Consider the following 12,773-nt stretch of genomic DNA (forward strand, 5'->3'; position numbering starts at 1 on the left):
GAGTGACGCTGAACTTGTGCTTTTAAATAGGAGTTAAATATATTTTTAAAATGGCAAGATTGTACACACCAACACAAAGACTGAAAGGTATGTGGGGGGGGGTGGCGGTGGAGGATGGGGATGGGGGCTTGTCTTCCAGGTCTTCTTGGCTGTCCTGGTCAAGGTGCTGGCTCCTCCAGGTTCACCGTTCTCCGCCTTCCCCTCCCCGCTCCTTCCCTGAGGCTGAGAGAGGAGTCGTGCTCCCCATCTTCTCCCGAACTTTTCCGACTGTGTTGTGTGTGTGTTGTGTGCGCATGCGCTTTTCAAAGTGGTTTTCCCTGAGGGGGCAGACCTTCCCCTTGGTAGAGGTGCTGCATTTTCAAGATCCCTTTGGAGCTCGGGAATCGTGGACAAACATCCATGAAGCTGCAGGTACACCAAGTGGTGGAGTGTGTGGACCTGAGGGGCACGGGTGCAGAGGAGCCAGCCCAGTCCTGGGGCGAGAGGCATTTTAGAAAGGAGGGCTGTCCCAGACAGGTGATCCGATGCTGGGCACGCTTCTTGGAGCTTTCTGGAGAGCTCCTTCCTGTTGGACCTGACCCTCGAATCCTGAGCAGAGCCTGCCTCCAATGGTTGCTGATGGTGAGGAGAGCAGGCCCAGGTCCTTGGGGTTGGAGGAGGGAGTGCGGCAGCAAGTGACTCCTGGGTCCAGGCTTAGGTGGGGCTCTGTTTAATGACCCACTCACCGTGGGGGTTGGCGCGGTACAGGTCTAGGAGGTAGGCTTCTGGGTCCAGGCGGTGCTCACCTGTGGGAGGAAGGGGGCAGAGGATGGCGAGTGACCTTGGAAGATGCCAGTGGTCCATGACCCCCGCTGGGTGAACCTATAGGTGCCCAACCAGGATGAATCTCACTGAGGAAAGATGCTTTGTTTGAGGCACTGCCTCCCCCACATTAGGCCTCCACCCCCCATGCCCTGGGCAGGCCCTGGCTTGGGCTGATTACACCCCAAGGTAGATAAGCCCAGCCCCCGGCCTCACAAGGGAACAGCTCGGGTGCAACCTACATTCCAGCACCCCCTGGGGACTGGGCAGCAGCTCCTGTTCCCTGGAGGCCATGTGCCTCCCCTTCCCCCCCTTTCCTCCCCCTTCCCTGAGTCGCACCCCCTGGCACTGCCCTCTTAAAGCTCTGCTTCTTGACCAGTGGTTCCCAAAGTATGCCCTCAGGACCAGAGCAGCACCAGCCTCTGGGAGCATCCAAGCAAGGCATGTGGGAGCTCCTGAATGTTGGGGGTGCCACCCAGCGACCAGTCAGGAGTGAGAGGGGAGCTCACAGGACTCACTTCACTCTGGGCTCCCGCAGAGCCAATTCTTAAGGAGTCCCTGACCCAATGGCCGGGAGGAGGTCCACCTCAGCTAGGGTGTCCTATGTGGTGGTACTGAGACACACAAAGTATATGTCTGCGTGCACCTCTGCATGTATACGCACAGAGAGCACCCTGGTGGTGCAGTGGGTAAGTGCTAGGTCGGTGGTTTGAACCCCCTCCAGCTGCTCTTTGAGAGCAAAGCCCTGACGGCCTGAGAAATGCTAAGGACAATTCTCTGTCCTGCGGGGTTGCCAGGAACTGGGAGCGGCTTGACGGTACACAACAAACACACAGTGAGACACGGACGGGCAGGCAGACAGACTGAATGCCCCCGTCTCCCAGTCAGACTACCCTGTCTCCAAGGTCAGCTCCAGAGAAGGCTCCCTACCACCTGGAAGCTCAAGGACAGGCTGACCTTCCCCCTCCACGTAGGCCTGCGCCTGAGTTTGTAGGTCTCAGTAGAGGCAGGGTGATCTCGAGGTGGACTCCTGCCTCCCCTTGGGCAGCTAGCAAGCTCCTGGGACCAGCCCCGGACCCCATTCCCACACGGCACTTACTGATATTCCCTCCAACTTCATAGAGGCGGATGTCAGCTGACTGCCTGGGCTTGCTGCTGCAGGACACACAGAGGACAATGGTAGCTGCTGGTTCTGGGGCGGCGAGGCCAGCAGCAGCTCACCAGAAACCAGCTGCTCCCTGGGTTGAGGTCCTAGGCAGAACAGACTCAAGGACCCAGTGCCAGGAGTGGGGAAGGGGCAGCTAGAGGGTACTCCACAAGAAACACAGGCCCTCGCCTGCAGGGCACTGGATGCAGGTATGTGTGAGACAGTGGGGTGAGTGGGACAGAGGGGAACCTGCCATGAGGGGCAGATGTGGAGTCCAGATTGTGGATGCTGTTGGACTTTGTATGTTTCCACTGGCCAATGTCATTTTCAGAAGTGGTGCACCAGGCCCTTCTTTCTAGTCTGTCTTAGTCTGGAAGCTCTGCTTGGACCTGTCCACCATGGGTGATCCTGCTGGAATTTGAAATATTGGTGGCATCGCTTCCGGCATTACAGCCACACTCAAGGCGGCACGGTCCTACGAACTGCCAAAGGAGGGGTGGAAGCCCTGATCGAGGAAGATCAAATGCTACAGCCTCAACATGAAAAGAGAAAAATCCCCTCAGGTGGGCCAATAAGCAACATCACAATAAACAGAGAACAGATCGAGGGTGTCAAGGATGTCAAGAACCGAAGGTGTTATTCTTGCATTGGGCCAATCTGCAGAGGTGCGAGCAAGCAGAGGCGGACCTTTCCAAGCTGGAGGATGAATAATCGAGAGCAAGCACGATGCCTTTGGATTACGGTGTTGCCAAAGACACTGGGCTGCTGGATGGAGAATGAAGGAACCTATCTTGTGGGGAGCACAGCCAGAGTATCCCTTAGAAGCAGAGATGGGGAGACTTCATCTCACATCGCAAGGTATGTCATCAGAAGGGACCAGTCCCCCGAGAAGGGCATCAGGCTGGGTAAAGCAGAGGGTCAGTGAAAAAGAGAAAGATCCGCAAGGAGCTGGATGGGCATAGTGGCCACAGCAGCGGCTCCACCACAGGAAGGATCGTTAGGACGGCACCGGGTCTCTAGGAATCGGAAGGGATTCAACAGCACCTACCAGTGACAATAACAGTATGACTGCCTGGAGGGATCCTTATTGCTCTCCCGAGTCCAATTCCAGGATTGGCCCCACTTTCCTGTGTGACTCTCTGCAAGGCCTTTTCCTTCCCTGGCTGATTATTCCAATTTGCACACAAAAAGACTGGAGCAGACCCTGGCTAAGGGTTGACCTTCTCAAAGTCTCTGGTGTCAACTCCGTTCAGAGGCCTTGTGGTTGTTACACAATTTCATGTCAACTTGAAGATGTAAAAGTATAGGGTGGAGTCTAGCCTTCTAATCAGGTCGCAGCCTGCAGGTACCTCCTGGTGGGTGTGACTTTCTCATAAAGAGGGTCCTGGGAACCTCACTTTCTCTGCCTTCACTTCACCTTGTGAGCCCTGTGATATGGCTACCGCCACCACTGGATCCATTCAACCCTGCACCCACTGGCCAGTGATCTTCCTGCTTTCTGCATCATTGCAATGTGGTTGTGTGAGTCTCTAGAGGGATTTATAGAGTAGTATCCGACTTATGGACTCAATCTGGACTGAGCTGGGACGCGTGCTTGATCTATAATTACTTCTTGATGTAAAGCTCTCTCTTACACATATATGACAGTCACTGGATTTGTTTCTCTAGTCAACCTGGCCTACCACAGGGCTACTAAGGGTTCAGGCTATCTCTTGCTTCCTGGGATGATGAGCAAGCATCAGCCCCACTGACCTCCTTCAGCTCATGGGTGATGCTGTACCCCTTGCTGCCTCAGGACCTTTGCACAGGCTATTTTCAGCTTAGAAACCCTTTCCCTACACCCAGACTGTACCAGGTGTGTGACATCTTTCTTATAGAGCCTAGCACAGTGAAGAAGTTAATGTTTATTTTGTGGTTATTTGCTCCATGTGTGTGTCTTCCATCGGGGAGTCGGGGGTGAGCTTGTTAGGGCAGGGTCTCTGTGTGTTCTTTGCTATTCTCGCATTCCACATGTTCCCTGGCCTAGTGTTTATCACCTAACTGTTAAATGAATACTCGGAGCCCAGAAGCTCTTGAAGACGGTTGGGAGAGCCCATTTTTGACCACCCCACAAAGGAAAGACCAAACACTTGGCCAGCAGTGAATGTAGCCCCCCTCCTTGGAGGCCCTCAGCTCTGAGGGCTCCCTTTTCCCTAGGCCCCCACCCCGCATCCTGCAGGGATGGATGCCAGCCACAGGGAGGTGCCACTTACCAAGGGAGGCAGCTGTGGGTGCCCTCGCTGCCCTCCTGGCCCTGTGAATCGGGCCTGAGGGGCGCTGAGAGCTCCCTGAGCACGTGGGCCACTTTGGTGCTGTGGGTCAGGAGCACCTCCACGGGGCCCTTGGTGGTCCATGGCACATGGATCTTGGCCACGCTGGGAGTCTGCAGAGAAGGAAGGTTCACTGCATCCAGTGCACTCTTGGACGCCAAGTGCAGGTGTGTGAACACACATCCCCGGAACTGACACAGCACAGAGACCCCCCAATGATCCAAACAACACACATCACAAACTCACTCGGCATAGGTGCATAGACTGTATCATGTCCACGCATACCCATGCCCTGACATGTGTCGACAGAGGATAATACACATGCATTCATACGTGCACACATATGGTACAAGTGCATGCTCTGCACCCACAATATCTGTGTTGGTTCTCGGTACCCACACTCATCCCACACAGCCTAGGCACCACTCCGGCAAATCCTTATGTTCTGGGCTTTATTAAGAGCTCTGGTGGTGTAGAGGGCTGTTAGCGGCAAGGCTGGCAGTTCAAAACGACCAGCCGCTTTGTGGGAGAAAGATGAGGCTTTCTGTTCTCATGAACAGATACAGCCTCAGAACCCCCCAGGAACAGTGCTACTCTATCTTATAGGGTCGCTGTGAGTCAGAATTGACCCCCAGGCAGTGCGTCTTGGCTTGGTTGGAACCTTAAGAGAGTCACTGAGTGTCAATGGTGCGTGCTTGGAGGTCAAGTCCACCTTGGCGTCTATCTCAGGTAGCAAAAGCAGTTGCTGGAAAGCCCCACACTGCACAGGTCTGCGCTGAACCCGACAGGGTCACCATCAGTCGGGATCCACTCCCTGGCATCTGGCTCGGTTGGACTTTGATAAGGGCCTTCTCCCCACCCCCACCCCCCCACCCCCGTGTTCAAGAGCGCTCCCAGGCTCCCTCAGTATTTGTGGATGGCTCTTCCTTCTCCCCCGCGCTTCCTCTTTATCCCACAGGTCACAAACGCCCCTGTTTTCCCACCCCTCGGTCAGGGTCACGCACACAGGAGCAGGGGAACAAGAAGCCCCCACCTCCGTCAGTCACCCTCCTCCTCCTGCGGCCGCTCACCCCGCCTGCCTGGCCCCCGGAGGACCCGCTCCTCTCCCCACCACGGGGCCTGCGCGCCCTCTGGTGCTCCGCGGCTGCAGCGCCCTTCCTAGCTCGGCCACCCGTCCCTTCCTCCTTCTGTCCACGGGGGCCACTCACCGCCTCGGACGCGTCTCGCGCCCCGTCCCCGTCTGCATGCACCCTCCGCAGCCACGTCTTGAGAGCCCTGTCGCACAGCTGGGAGTGCCGGTGGCTGCTGTCGTTCAATTTGCGCACCTGCGCCACCAAGAAGGCGGCGACCTGGCCAGACAGAATCGAATCTTAAAGGGCGCGCTGCAGTTGGGAGTGGGAGACAGGGTCAAGGTAGCCTCTTCCCTGTCCCCGCCCCCCTCCCCCCACCGGATTTGACTCTGCCTCCCTGTTGCACGTAGATTCAAACCTAGTCTGGGGGAGCAGAGGGGATTGAGCCCCTAGAGGGGGCTACTGAGTCGGTGGTCCAAGGCCTCAGGAGGAGGCTGGAGGCTTGTGCTGTGCACAAGTGTACATCTAGAGGGGGCTGGACTCTGAGGCTCCCAGCCAGCCTGCGCTGGAGAATTCCCACAGACCCAGGCCCGAGTAGAGTCAGAACCAGCCGAGGCAGGCTCCCAGGCGCAGGGATTCGAAGGCAGAGCTGGATTTGGTTCCAGGCTCCTCACGGTCTAGCTGTGTGATGTTGAAATAAGAAAGAGGAGGCTGGCGAGGCACCTCGAAGTGAGATGTTTGGCACAAAGGATTTGTACTTACTTGGCTGCTAATCTAAAGATGCAGTTCAAACCCAAGAAAGCCCAGAGATCTGCTACTGCGTCAAGGTTACAGCAAAGAAAACCCTGCGCTCTGACACATGAACCGAACTACTCAGATGGGGTTGGGGTGTGTGTTGCTGAAGCTTTTAATGAGAAGGTATGGAAGCATTTCTTACATTAAAAACATCCCTATAATAAAAACTATTAAAAGCCAACGTGTTTCCATGGGATCCAGGACAGATATACCCTGTAGGACCAATCATGAGAGTAGAGCTACCAGAAGGGTGGGGGTCAGGTGGGGGGAGAAAGGGAAAACTGATCACAATGATCTATATACAGCCCCCTACCAAGAGGACAGATAACAGAAAAGTGGGTGAAGGGAGACGTCTGTATAAGACATGAAAAAATAATTATAAATTATCAAGGGTTCATGAGGGAGGGGTGCCAGAGGGAGGGGAAAAATGAGGAACTGATACCAAAGGCTCAAGTAGAAAGAAATGTTTTGAGAATGATGATGGCAACATATGTACAGATGTGCTTGACACAATGGATGGATGGATTGTGATAAGAGCTGTATGAGTCTCCAATAAAATGATTTTAAAAAATAAAGCCAGTGTGTTTCATAGCGAATTGACATCCAACGAATGACAGACATGCACCGTGGACTCTCTCCCCACAGGGTGGTCAGCCCAATGGCAGTGCCCAGAGCAGCCTTTCATTTCTGCTACACGGTCCATCTTGTCGTTGGGACAAGGCTCGTGGTGGGGTGGGAAGGCAGGGTCGTGGGGGTTCCCAGCTCCGGCCTCTGTCTTAGGTAGGCACCCTCTCCCTGAGCCTCAGGGTGGGTTTTCTCGGCATCAGTCAAGCTTGGGGGGGGGAGGCTCTTGGTGGGGGCTCAGATGACACCTGCTGCCCAGGGCACAGCAGAGGACAGGGGTGACTACCAGTGTTTTGGGGAGACAGAAGGCACTAAGGCAGGGGGAGGAAGGAGATACAGCCCAGACTAGGGGCTCACTGAGTCTGTGGTCCTCAGGTTTAGAGAACAGGCTACAGGGGAACAGGAAGAGACACTGGGTTCCAGAGGATGGCACACATGACCCTGGAGTCAGTCGCCTGTCACCACCAGGTGGCACTCCCTCCCTGCTGCCTGGCGTCTGCAGCACCTACCATCCACAGCAGCTCCTGGTAGTGCACCATCAGCTGCACCACCTGGGCAGCCCCCTCGGCCAGCAGCTTCTCCTTGCCCTTGGGGACTTTGGGAGGCCACCCGTGCTGCAGGAAGAGACTCGGGGCCATCACCATGGACACGCTCCACAGCGTCATCTTGTTGCTTGGTTCATGGGCCACCACCTTCCTGAGGAATTCCAGGAGCACCTGGGGAAGGGCGCAGAGCTTCCCTGCATTCCAGCACGTTCCAGACAGGGCCGGGCCGGCTCCAAACAACCTGATGTGCAAGTGGGGGCATGTGCGAGGTGCCCCCAAAACACCCTTACATGTTACCTTTGCTTTACTGAAAAGTAAACGCACACACAGGTTTCTTCAGACAGAATTGAGGCACAAGAGAGGAAGGTCACTCAACCCCAGTTCTATCTGGTTACAAAAGCTTTTGGGGGCCCACCATCTGCACCAGACCAAGGTCCCAGGGGCTACTGGGCATCTTCAGAACTTCACTCGGACAGTTCATCTTGAGTCTGACCCAGAGACACTCCGGATGGTGTAAGGAACAAGGTCAAGGTTGTGTCCTAGTCCTGAGCACCCACTCCAACAGCACACAGAGGGACTTCCCTAAGGGGCTATTCCCAAACTTCCCCTCCTGCCTCCACCCCCTAGAACACCAGGGCCATGCCCTGCTCTCCGCAACAAAAGTGGCTGCTGAGCAAGAGCGTTTGGGACGTGCCGCCTCCTGGAAGTCCACTCAGAAACACACGGAGCCTCCGCATGTGGCTGACTCTGAAGCCGTCTTGTCTGGAAGAGCTGGCCCTGACTTTGCTTCCCCCACCTGGGACTTGCTTCCCCAATGTATTTGGACACAGCACCCACTCCCCTGTGATGCCCATCACGGTCAAACAGAATGGATGGTCTGCGTGCCTACTCCAGAGACAGGATTGTGTTTCAGGACCCAGGTGTTGCCTGACCGACTCAGCACACTTGGAGCCGTGGCTGTGGTGGTAGGCTGCGGGGGGCCGAGCAGAGGCAGCTCGTGGTCACCTTTACCTGCAAGGAGTTCCGGTTGGCTTCTGGGAGGAGCAGGATGAGTAGATGGAGGGCTTGCAGGCGCTGCTTCAGGTCTGGGATGTCTGAGGAAGACAGAGGGTCTCTATCTCCATGGGCGGCTCAGGGTCCCCCTTCCTCCATCTAGAGACCCTGTGTCCAGAATAGTCAAGAATGCCTTCTACCTAAGGCCTGGTGCCGCTTGGGGAGCAGGGGGCAGCATCAACTCAGAAAGAGCCTTGACCTTGCAGGTGCAGAGGCTCCCTCCTTGAGCTTCGTGAACATGCACCCACACAGAGATGTGTGCACCCACAGGAACATGTGCACACAACACACACAAGTTCCCACAGACACACGTGCACACACAGAGACTGAGAGAAAGCGGAGGGTGTGTGTTTGGGGGCGTGGGGTGGTGAGGTGGTACTTGAACTAGTGAACTTTCTGAGAACAGAAGGAGCTGGGTTTGTCCTCTGTGGACCGTGAGCAGTTCAGACAGGAACACATAGTTGGGAGGTGCTCCAGGCCAGGGGCAGCGGTGAGTGCTGGGTGAGTATGAACCTTACTCGTCCCCTCCCCAGGCCCCCTGCCACCACTGTGGGGGTCTGAGCACAGAAGCAGCCATCCCCTGCCTCCCCACCACGCCCCTCCCACCAAGGGCAGGGCCGCAGCCCCAGTCCCTGGCTTACTGGGCAGCAGCGCGAAGGCGGGCAGGTATTCAGCCGTGAGCAGAGGTGCCGGCAGCTGGCGGAGAAATCTTTTCAGCAGATCAGCAGCATCATTGGGATGGAGCTCGTCCCAGTCAAAGAGGCCGGCGTAGAAGTCTCTCTCCAGTTTCTGTTCCAGCCCCTGGGAGAGCGGGGACTTTCAGCAGCAGTGGCCTTCTCCCAAGGGCCTTAGGGAACGCTAAGAGCACCTCCCTGGTAGGGTTGACCCCAAGGATCAAATGGCCACCAAGGACAGGCTGAGCAGTGGCACGGCTTGGCAGTCTCCAGATTCTGTCTCCTTGCTGCCTCATGGGAGTGCCTGGGATAGGCCAGCTTTAAATCTCACCCCTCCAATTTCAAGATGAAATAGCCACCTGGTCTGGTCCTGCTGTCTCAGTCAAGTACCTTCCGCACTCATGGTGTCCAGGGATGTCATTCTGTGCCCCCCTAGTGCCCCCTGGACTTGTGCCCCAGAGCCCAGTGCCCCTTCTGCCCACCCCAATGTCTGCCTGTTGAGGGCACCGGGACATACAGGGCCTATAGACACTCCTCCCTGCCACCCTCCACGTGCGTGCATGTCAGACCTCCCACAAGCCAGTCTTAGGGGCACACTCTCACCTCCCTGACCTTCCAAGCCCTCCAGAATCCCACAGCCTGACAGAGACTCGGGCAGAACCCTGACAAGCCCCAGCGGGGACTCTCTCTCAGGTCTCCAGCTCTGCGTGGGCCTAGAGGCCTGGGGGATGTAGCCACCAAGAGGGAGAGGATGCCAAAGGCTTACCTTGAGCCTGGCCTGGGATCCTGGCACCCTGAGGATGCCTTCCATGTCCAGCCCTTTGCTTTCCAAACAGGACAGCAGCTTGGAGAGAGAGAGAGAGAGAGAGAGAGAGAGAGAGAGAGAGAGAGAGAGAGAGAGAGAGAGAGAGAGAGAGAGAGAGAGAGAGAGAGAGAACAAAACAACATTGCAAAGCAGCCATGATCCCAAACCCCAGACTCAAACGCACTGCCCTTGAGTGGCTTCTGACTCACAGTGACCCAATAGGACAGGGTAGAACTGCTCCTGTGGGTTTCCCAGACTGCAAACCCTTATGAGAGAGAAAGCCTGTCTCTCACCCCACCCCAAGGACCAGTGCTGAGCTCAAACTGCTGGCCTTGCAGTTAGAAACCTGATGATGCCCAAGCACTACGCCACCAGGGCCCCTGTTACAATTCCAAAGTGGGGTTCAAACCAGAGCATCTGCTGCCCATGGGAACCCAGCAAGAGGGGTTCCATCTTGCTTCAAAGAAGCATGACAGCTTTCTGGACCATTTGCAAGAGCCAGGCATTGTGTGGCCAGCTTTACCTGCGTGGTTGTCTCATTGAGGAGGACAATATTCTTATTAGTAAGCCCTCTTGACATGTGCTGACAGGGATGTGCACCAGGATGGATTCAGTAATTCATCCCGGCCCTCTCCAGGAGCAACTGTAAGAGCCAGGATTCAAACCAAGTTCTCCCTGGGTTGCCTAGAATCCCGCTCTGAGCCCTGTGCTATGCACTTTCCAACAGTGGGGTCTCTCAAGAGGCCCTGAGAGGCTCAAGCAAGGGGCAACTTACAGCTTGAAGGACCAGCGGGACCTGGGTGCCCGGGACAAGTTTGCGATCGGCTTCCAGCAAGGCATCAAGGGGCACACCGAAAAGGCGCGTTTCTATAGGAAGTCAAGAGGACAAAGGCAAGCTCACCTCCTGGACTCACAAGTGGGCTCTAAGCTGAATGAGCTCCTGGGCAGATGGACTGCAGTCTTTGTCCCTTGGAAGGGCTGGGAACTCCCTGGAGAGTAGCCCAGCCCAAACATCACCACATCCCTTGAGAAGAACACTTCGCCTTAACAATAAACAATGGGTTGGGTGGTGTACCACAGAGCAGAAAGCCCAGCTGGAGAGAGAATCCTGGATCCTCTGTGACACAGCCATCTGAGATGGAGCATTTAGCTCTGCAGCCATGCGCCTGGCTGCTAAGACGTGCGTTTTCCAGGTCTCCTCAACCACCTTGTCTTTGGGTCTTCTCTGGAAAAATCCCTCTTTCCAAATCTTTCCTACAACCTTCTTTCTCCCCCCAGCACCTACCTATCACCTGCTCAGCTAGATTTCTAGTGCCACTTACCTAGTTCATTTTACAGTTTATCTGGCCAGAAAGAAAATCACGATGTACATTGTTGACCAGGATGTGAGTTGAACACCCTCATATCGTATTGTGTACACCTACTCCTTACTCCCGTCACTTCTCCGTCAGTCTGTCTTACTGTGGGGGCTGGTGGGTTGCCGTGGTGCTGGACGCTATGCCACTGGTGTTTGAAACACCAGCAGGGCCACCCATGAAGTGGATAGGCTTCAGCTGAGCTTTCAGGTTAAGGACGCATTAGGAGGAAGGAGGCGGCGGCCTTTTCCTAAGAGAGTCAAAAGTGGCCCTACAGGGCAGGATGGAAATGCCTCTGTGACTTTCCAAGACTGTGACATTTTATGGGAGTAGAAGGTCTTGGTTTTTCTCCTTTGGAGCAGGTGGTGGTTTCAAACTACAGACCCTGAGGACTGCAGCCTGATGCATAACCACCATGCCACCAGGGCTCCTCCCAAGAGGCTGGCTGCTGCGAGTCATAGGAATGAATAGCAGTGGAAGGTTATCCAACATTGTGCCAGAATATGAGGCCTTCATGTGAGAAACCAGAGAAAACCAGGCTCATTGTCCGAGCTGCCTCATCAAAGTAGAGTTGACCTAATAGCTCGACTAGAGCAAAGCTTTGGGGATTTCCATTTGCTGATGGGGCATGAGTCAAAATGAGGACAGCTGCAAATACCCATGAGTAATCAGAACACACTGGAATGGGCAAAAGAATAAGTGTAGAAGAACGGAAAGTCATCAAAATGAAATGGAACACACAGAGAGATTGCTATGCCAGGCACTGGGGAGCCGCCATGGACCTGTGTGGGCCGATTTGAATCAGATAGTTATGTGGCTTACTATTCTGGGAACTGTGCTGGGATGACGAATTCAATAGAAACGGCATCACATTCATCATCCAAAATAATATTTCAAGATCTGTCTTGAATTACAATGTTGCCTGTGATAGGATAATATCTATAGGCCTACAAGAAAGACCCATTAATACAATTATCATTAAAGTGTGCCTACCATCCACAAAAGCCGGCGATGAAGACAATACAGAAGTCTACCGACTTCTTCAGTCTGAAATTGATCAAACAATCAAGATGCACTGATGATTACTGGCAATTGGAATTTAAAAGTTGGAGATTCGAGCATCAGTCATTGGAAAAATATTACTTTGGTGATAGAAATGAAGCTGGGGATTGCATGATTGAATTGTGCACGACCATGACTTCCTCATGGGTAACACTTTTCCAACAACATAAATAGCGACTCTGCATGTGGACCTTGCCAGATGGGATACATAGGAAGCACACGGACTACATCTGTGGGATGAGACAATGGGGAAGCACAATCCCCTCAGCCCAAACAAAGCTGACTGTGGAACAGAACATCAATCGCTCATATGCAGGTTCAGGTTGAAGCTGAAGAAAATTAAAACAAGTTCACAAGAGCCAAACAATAAACTTGGGTATTTTCCATCTGAATTTGGAGACTATCTCAACAATGTATTGAACGCTAAGGACCAAGACCAATGAGCTGTGGGATGACATAAAGGACATTGTACACGAAGAACGTAAAATGTCCCTAAGAAGACAGGGAAGAATGAGAAGAGCAAAGAGGATGTT

General features: G+C 54.4%; 1 protein-coding gene across 1 annotated transcript in view; it reads right to left on the minus strand.

Annotated features, from left to right (window-relative positions):
* Positions 1–693: 693 nt before the first annotated feature.
* ARHGAP40 (Rho GTPase activating protein 40) overlaps positions 694–12,773 on the minus strand; it is a 43,033-nt gene continuing 30,953 nt past the window's right edge. The window contains exons 8-16 of the mRNA XM_075527931.1: positions 10,599–10,690; positions 9,785–9,862; positions 8,986–9,145; positions 8,303–8,385; positions 7,256–7,462; positions 5,466–5,606; positions 4,201–4,370; positions 1,901–1,956; positions 694–785 (exon numbers count right to left, since the gene is read on the minus strand). Of these exons, the coding sequence (XP_075384046.1) occupies positions 694–785; positions 1,901–1,956; positions 4,201–4,370; positions 5,466–5,606; positions 7,256–7,462; positions 8,303–8,385; positions 8,986–9,145; positions 9,785–9,862; positions 10,599–10,690 (1,079 nt within the window). The remainder of the gene's footprint in view (positions 786–1,900; positions 1,957–4,200; positions 4,371–5,465; positions 5,607–7,255; positions 7,463–8,302; positions 8,386–8,985; positions 9,146–9,784; positions 9,863–10,598; positions 10,691–12,773) is intronic.

Source organism: Tenrec ecaudatus, chromosome 12, assembly GCF_050624435.1.
Source record: "Tenrec ecaudatus isolate mTenEca1 chromosome 12, mTenEca1.hap1, whole genome shotgun sequence".
NCBI lineage: Eukaryota > Metazoa > Chordata > Mammalia > Afrosoricida > Tenrecidae > Tenrec > Tenrec ecaudatus.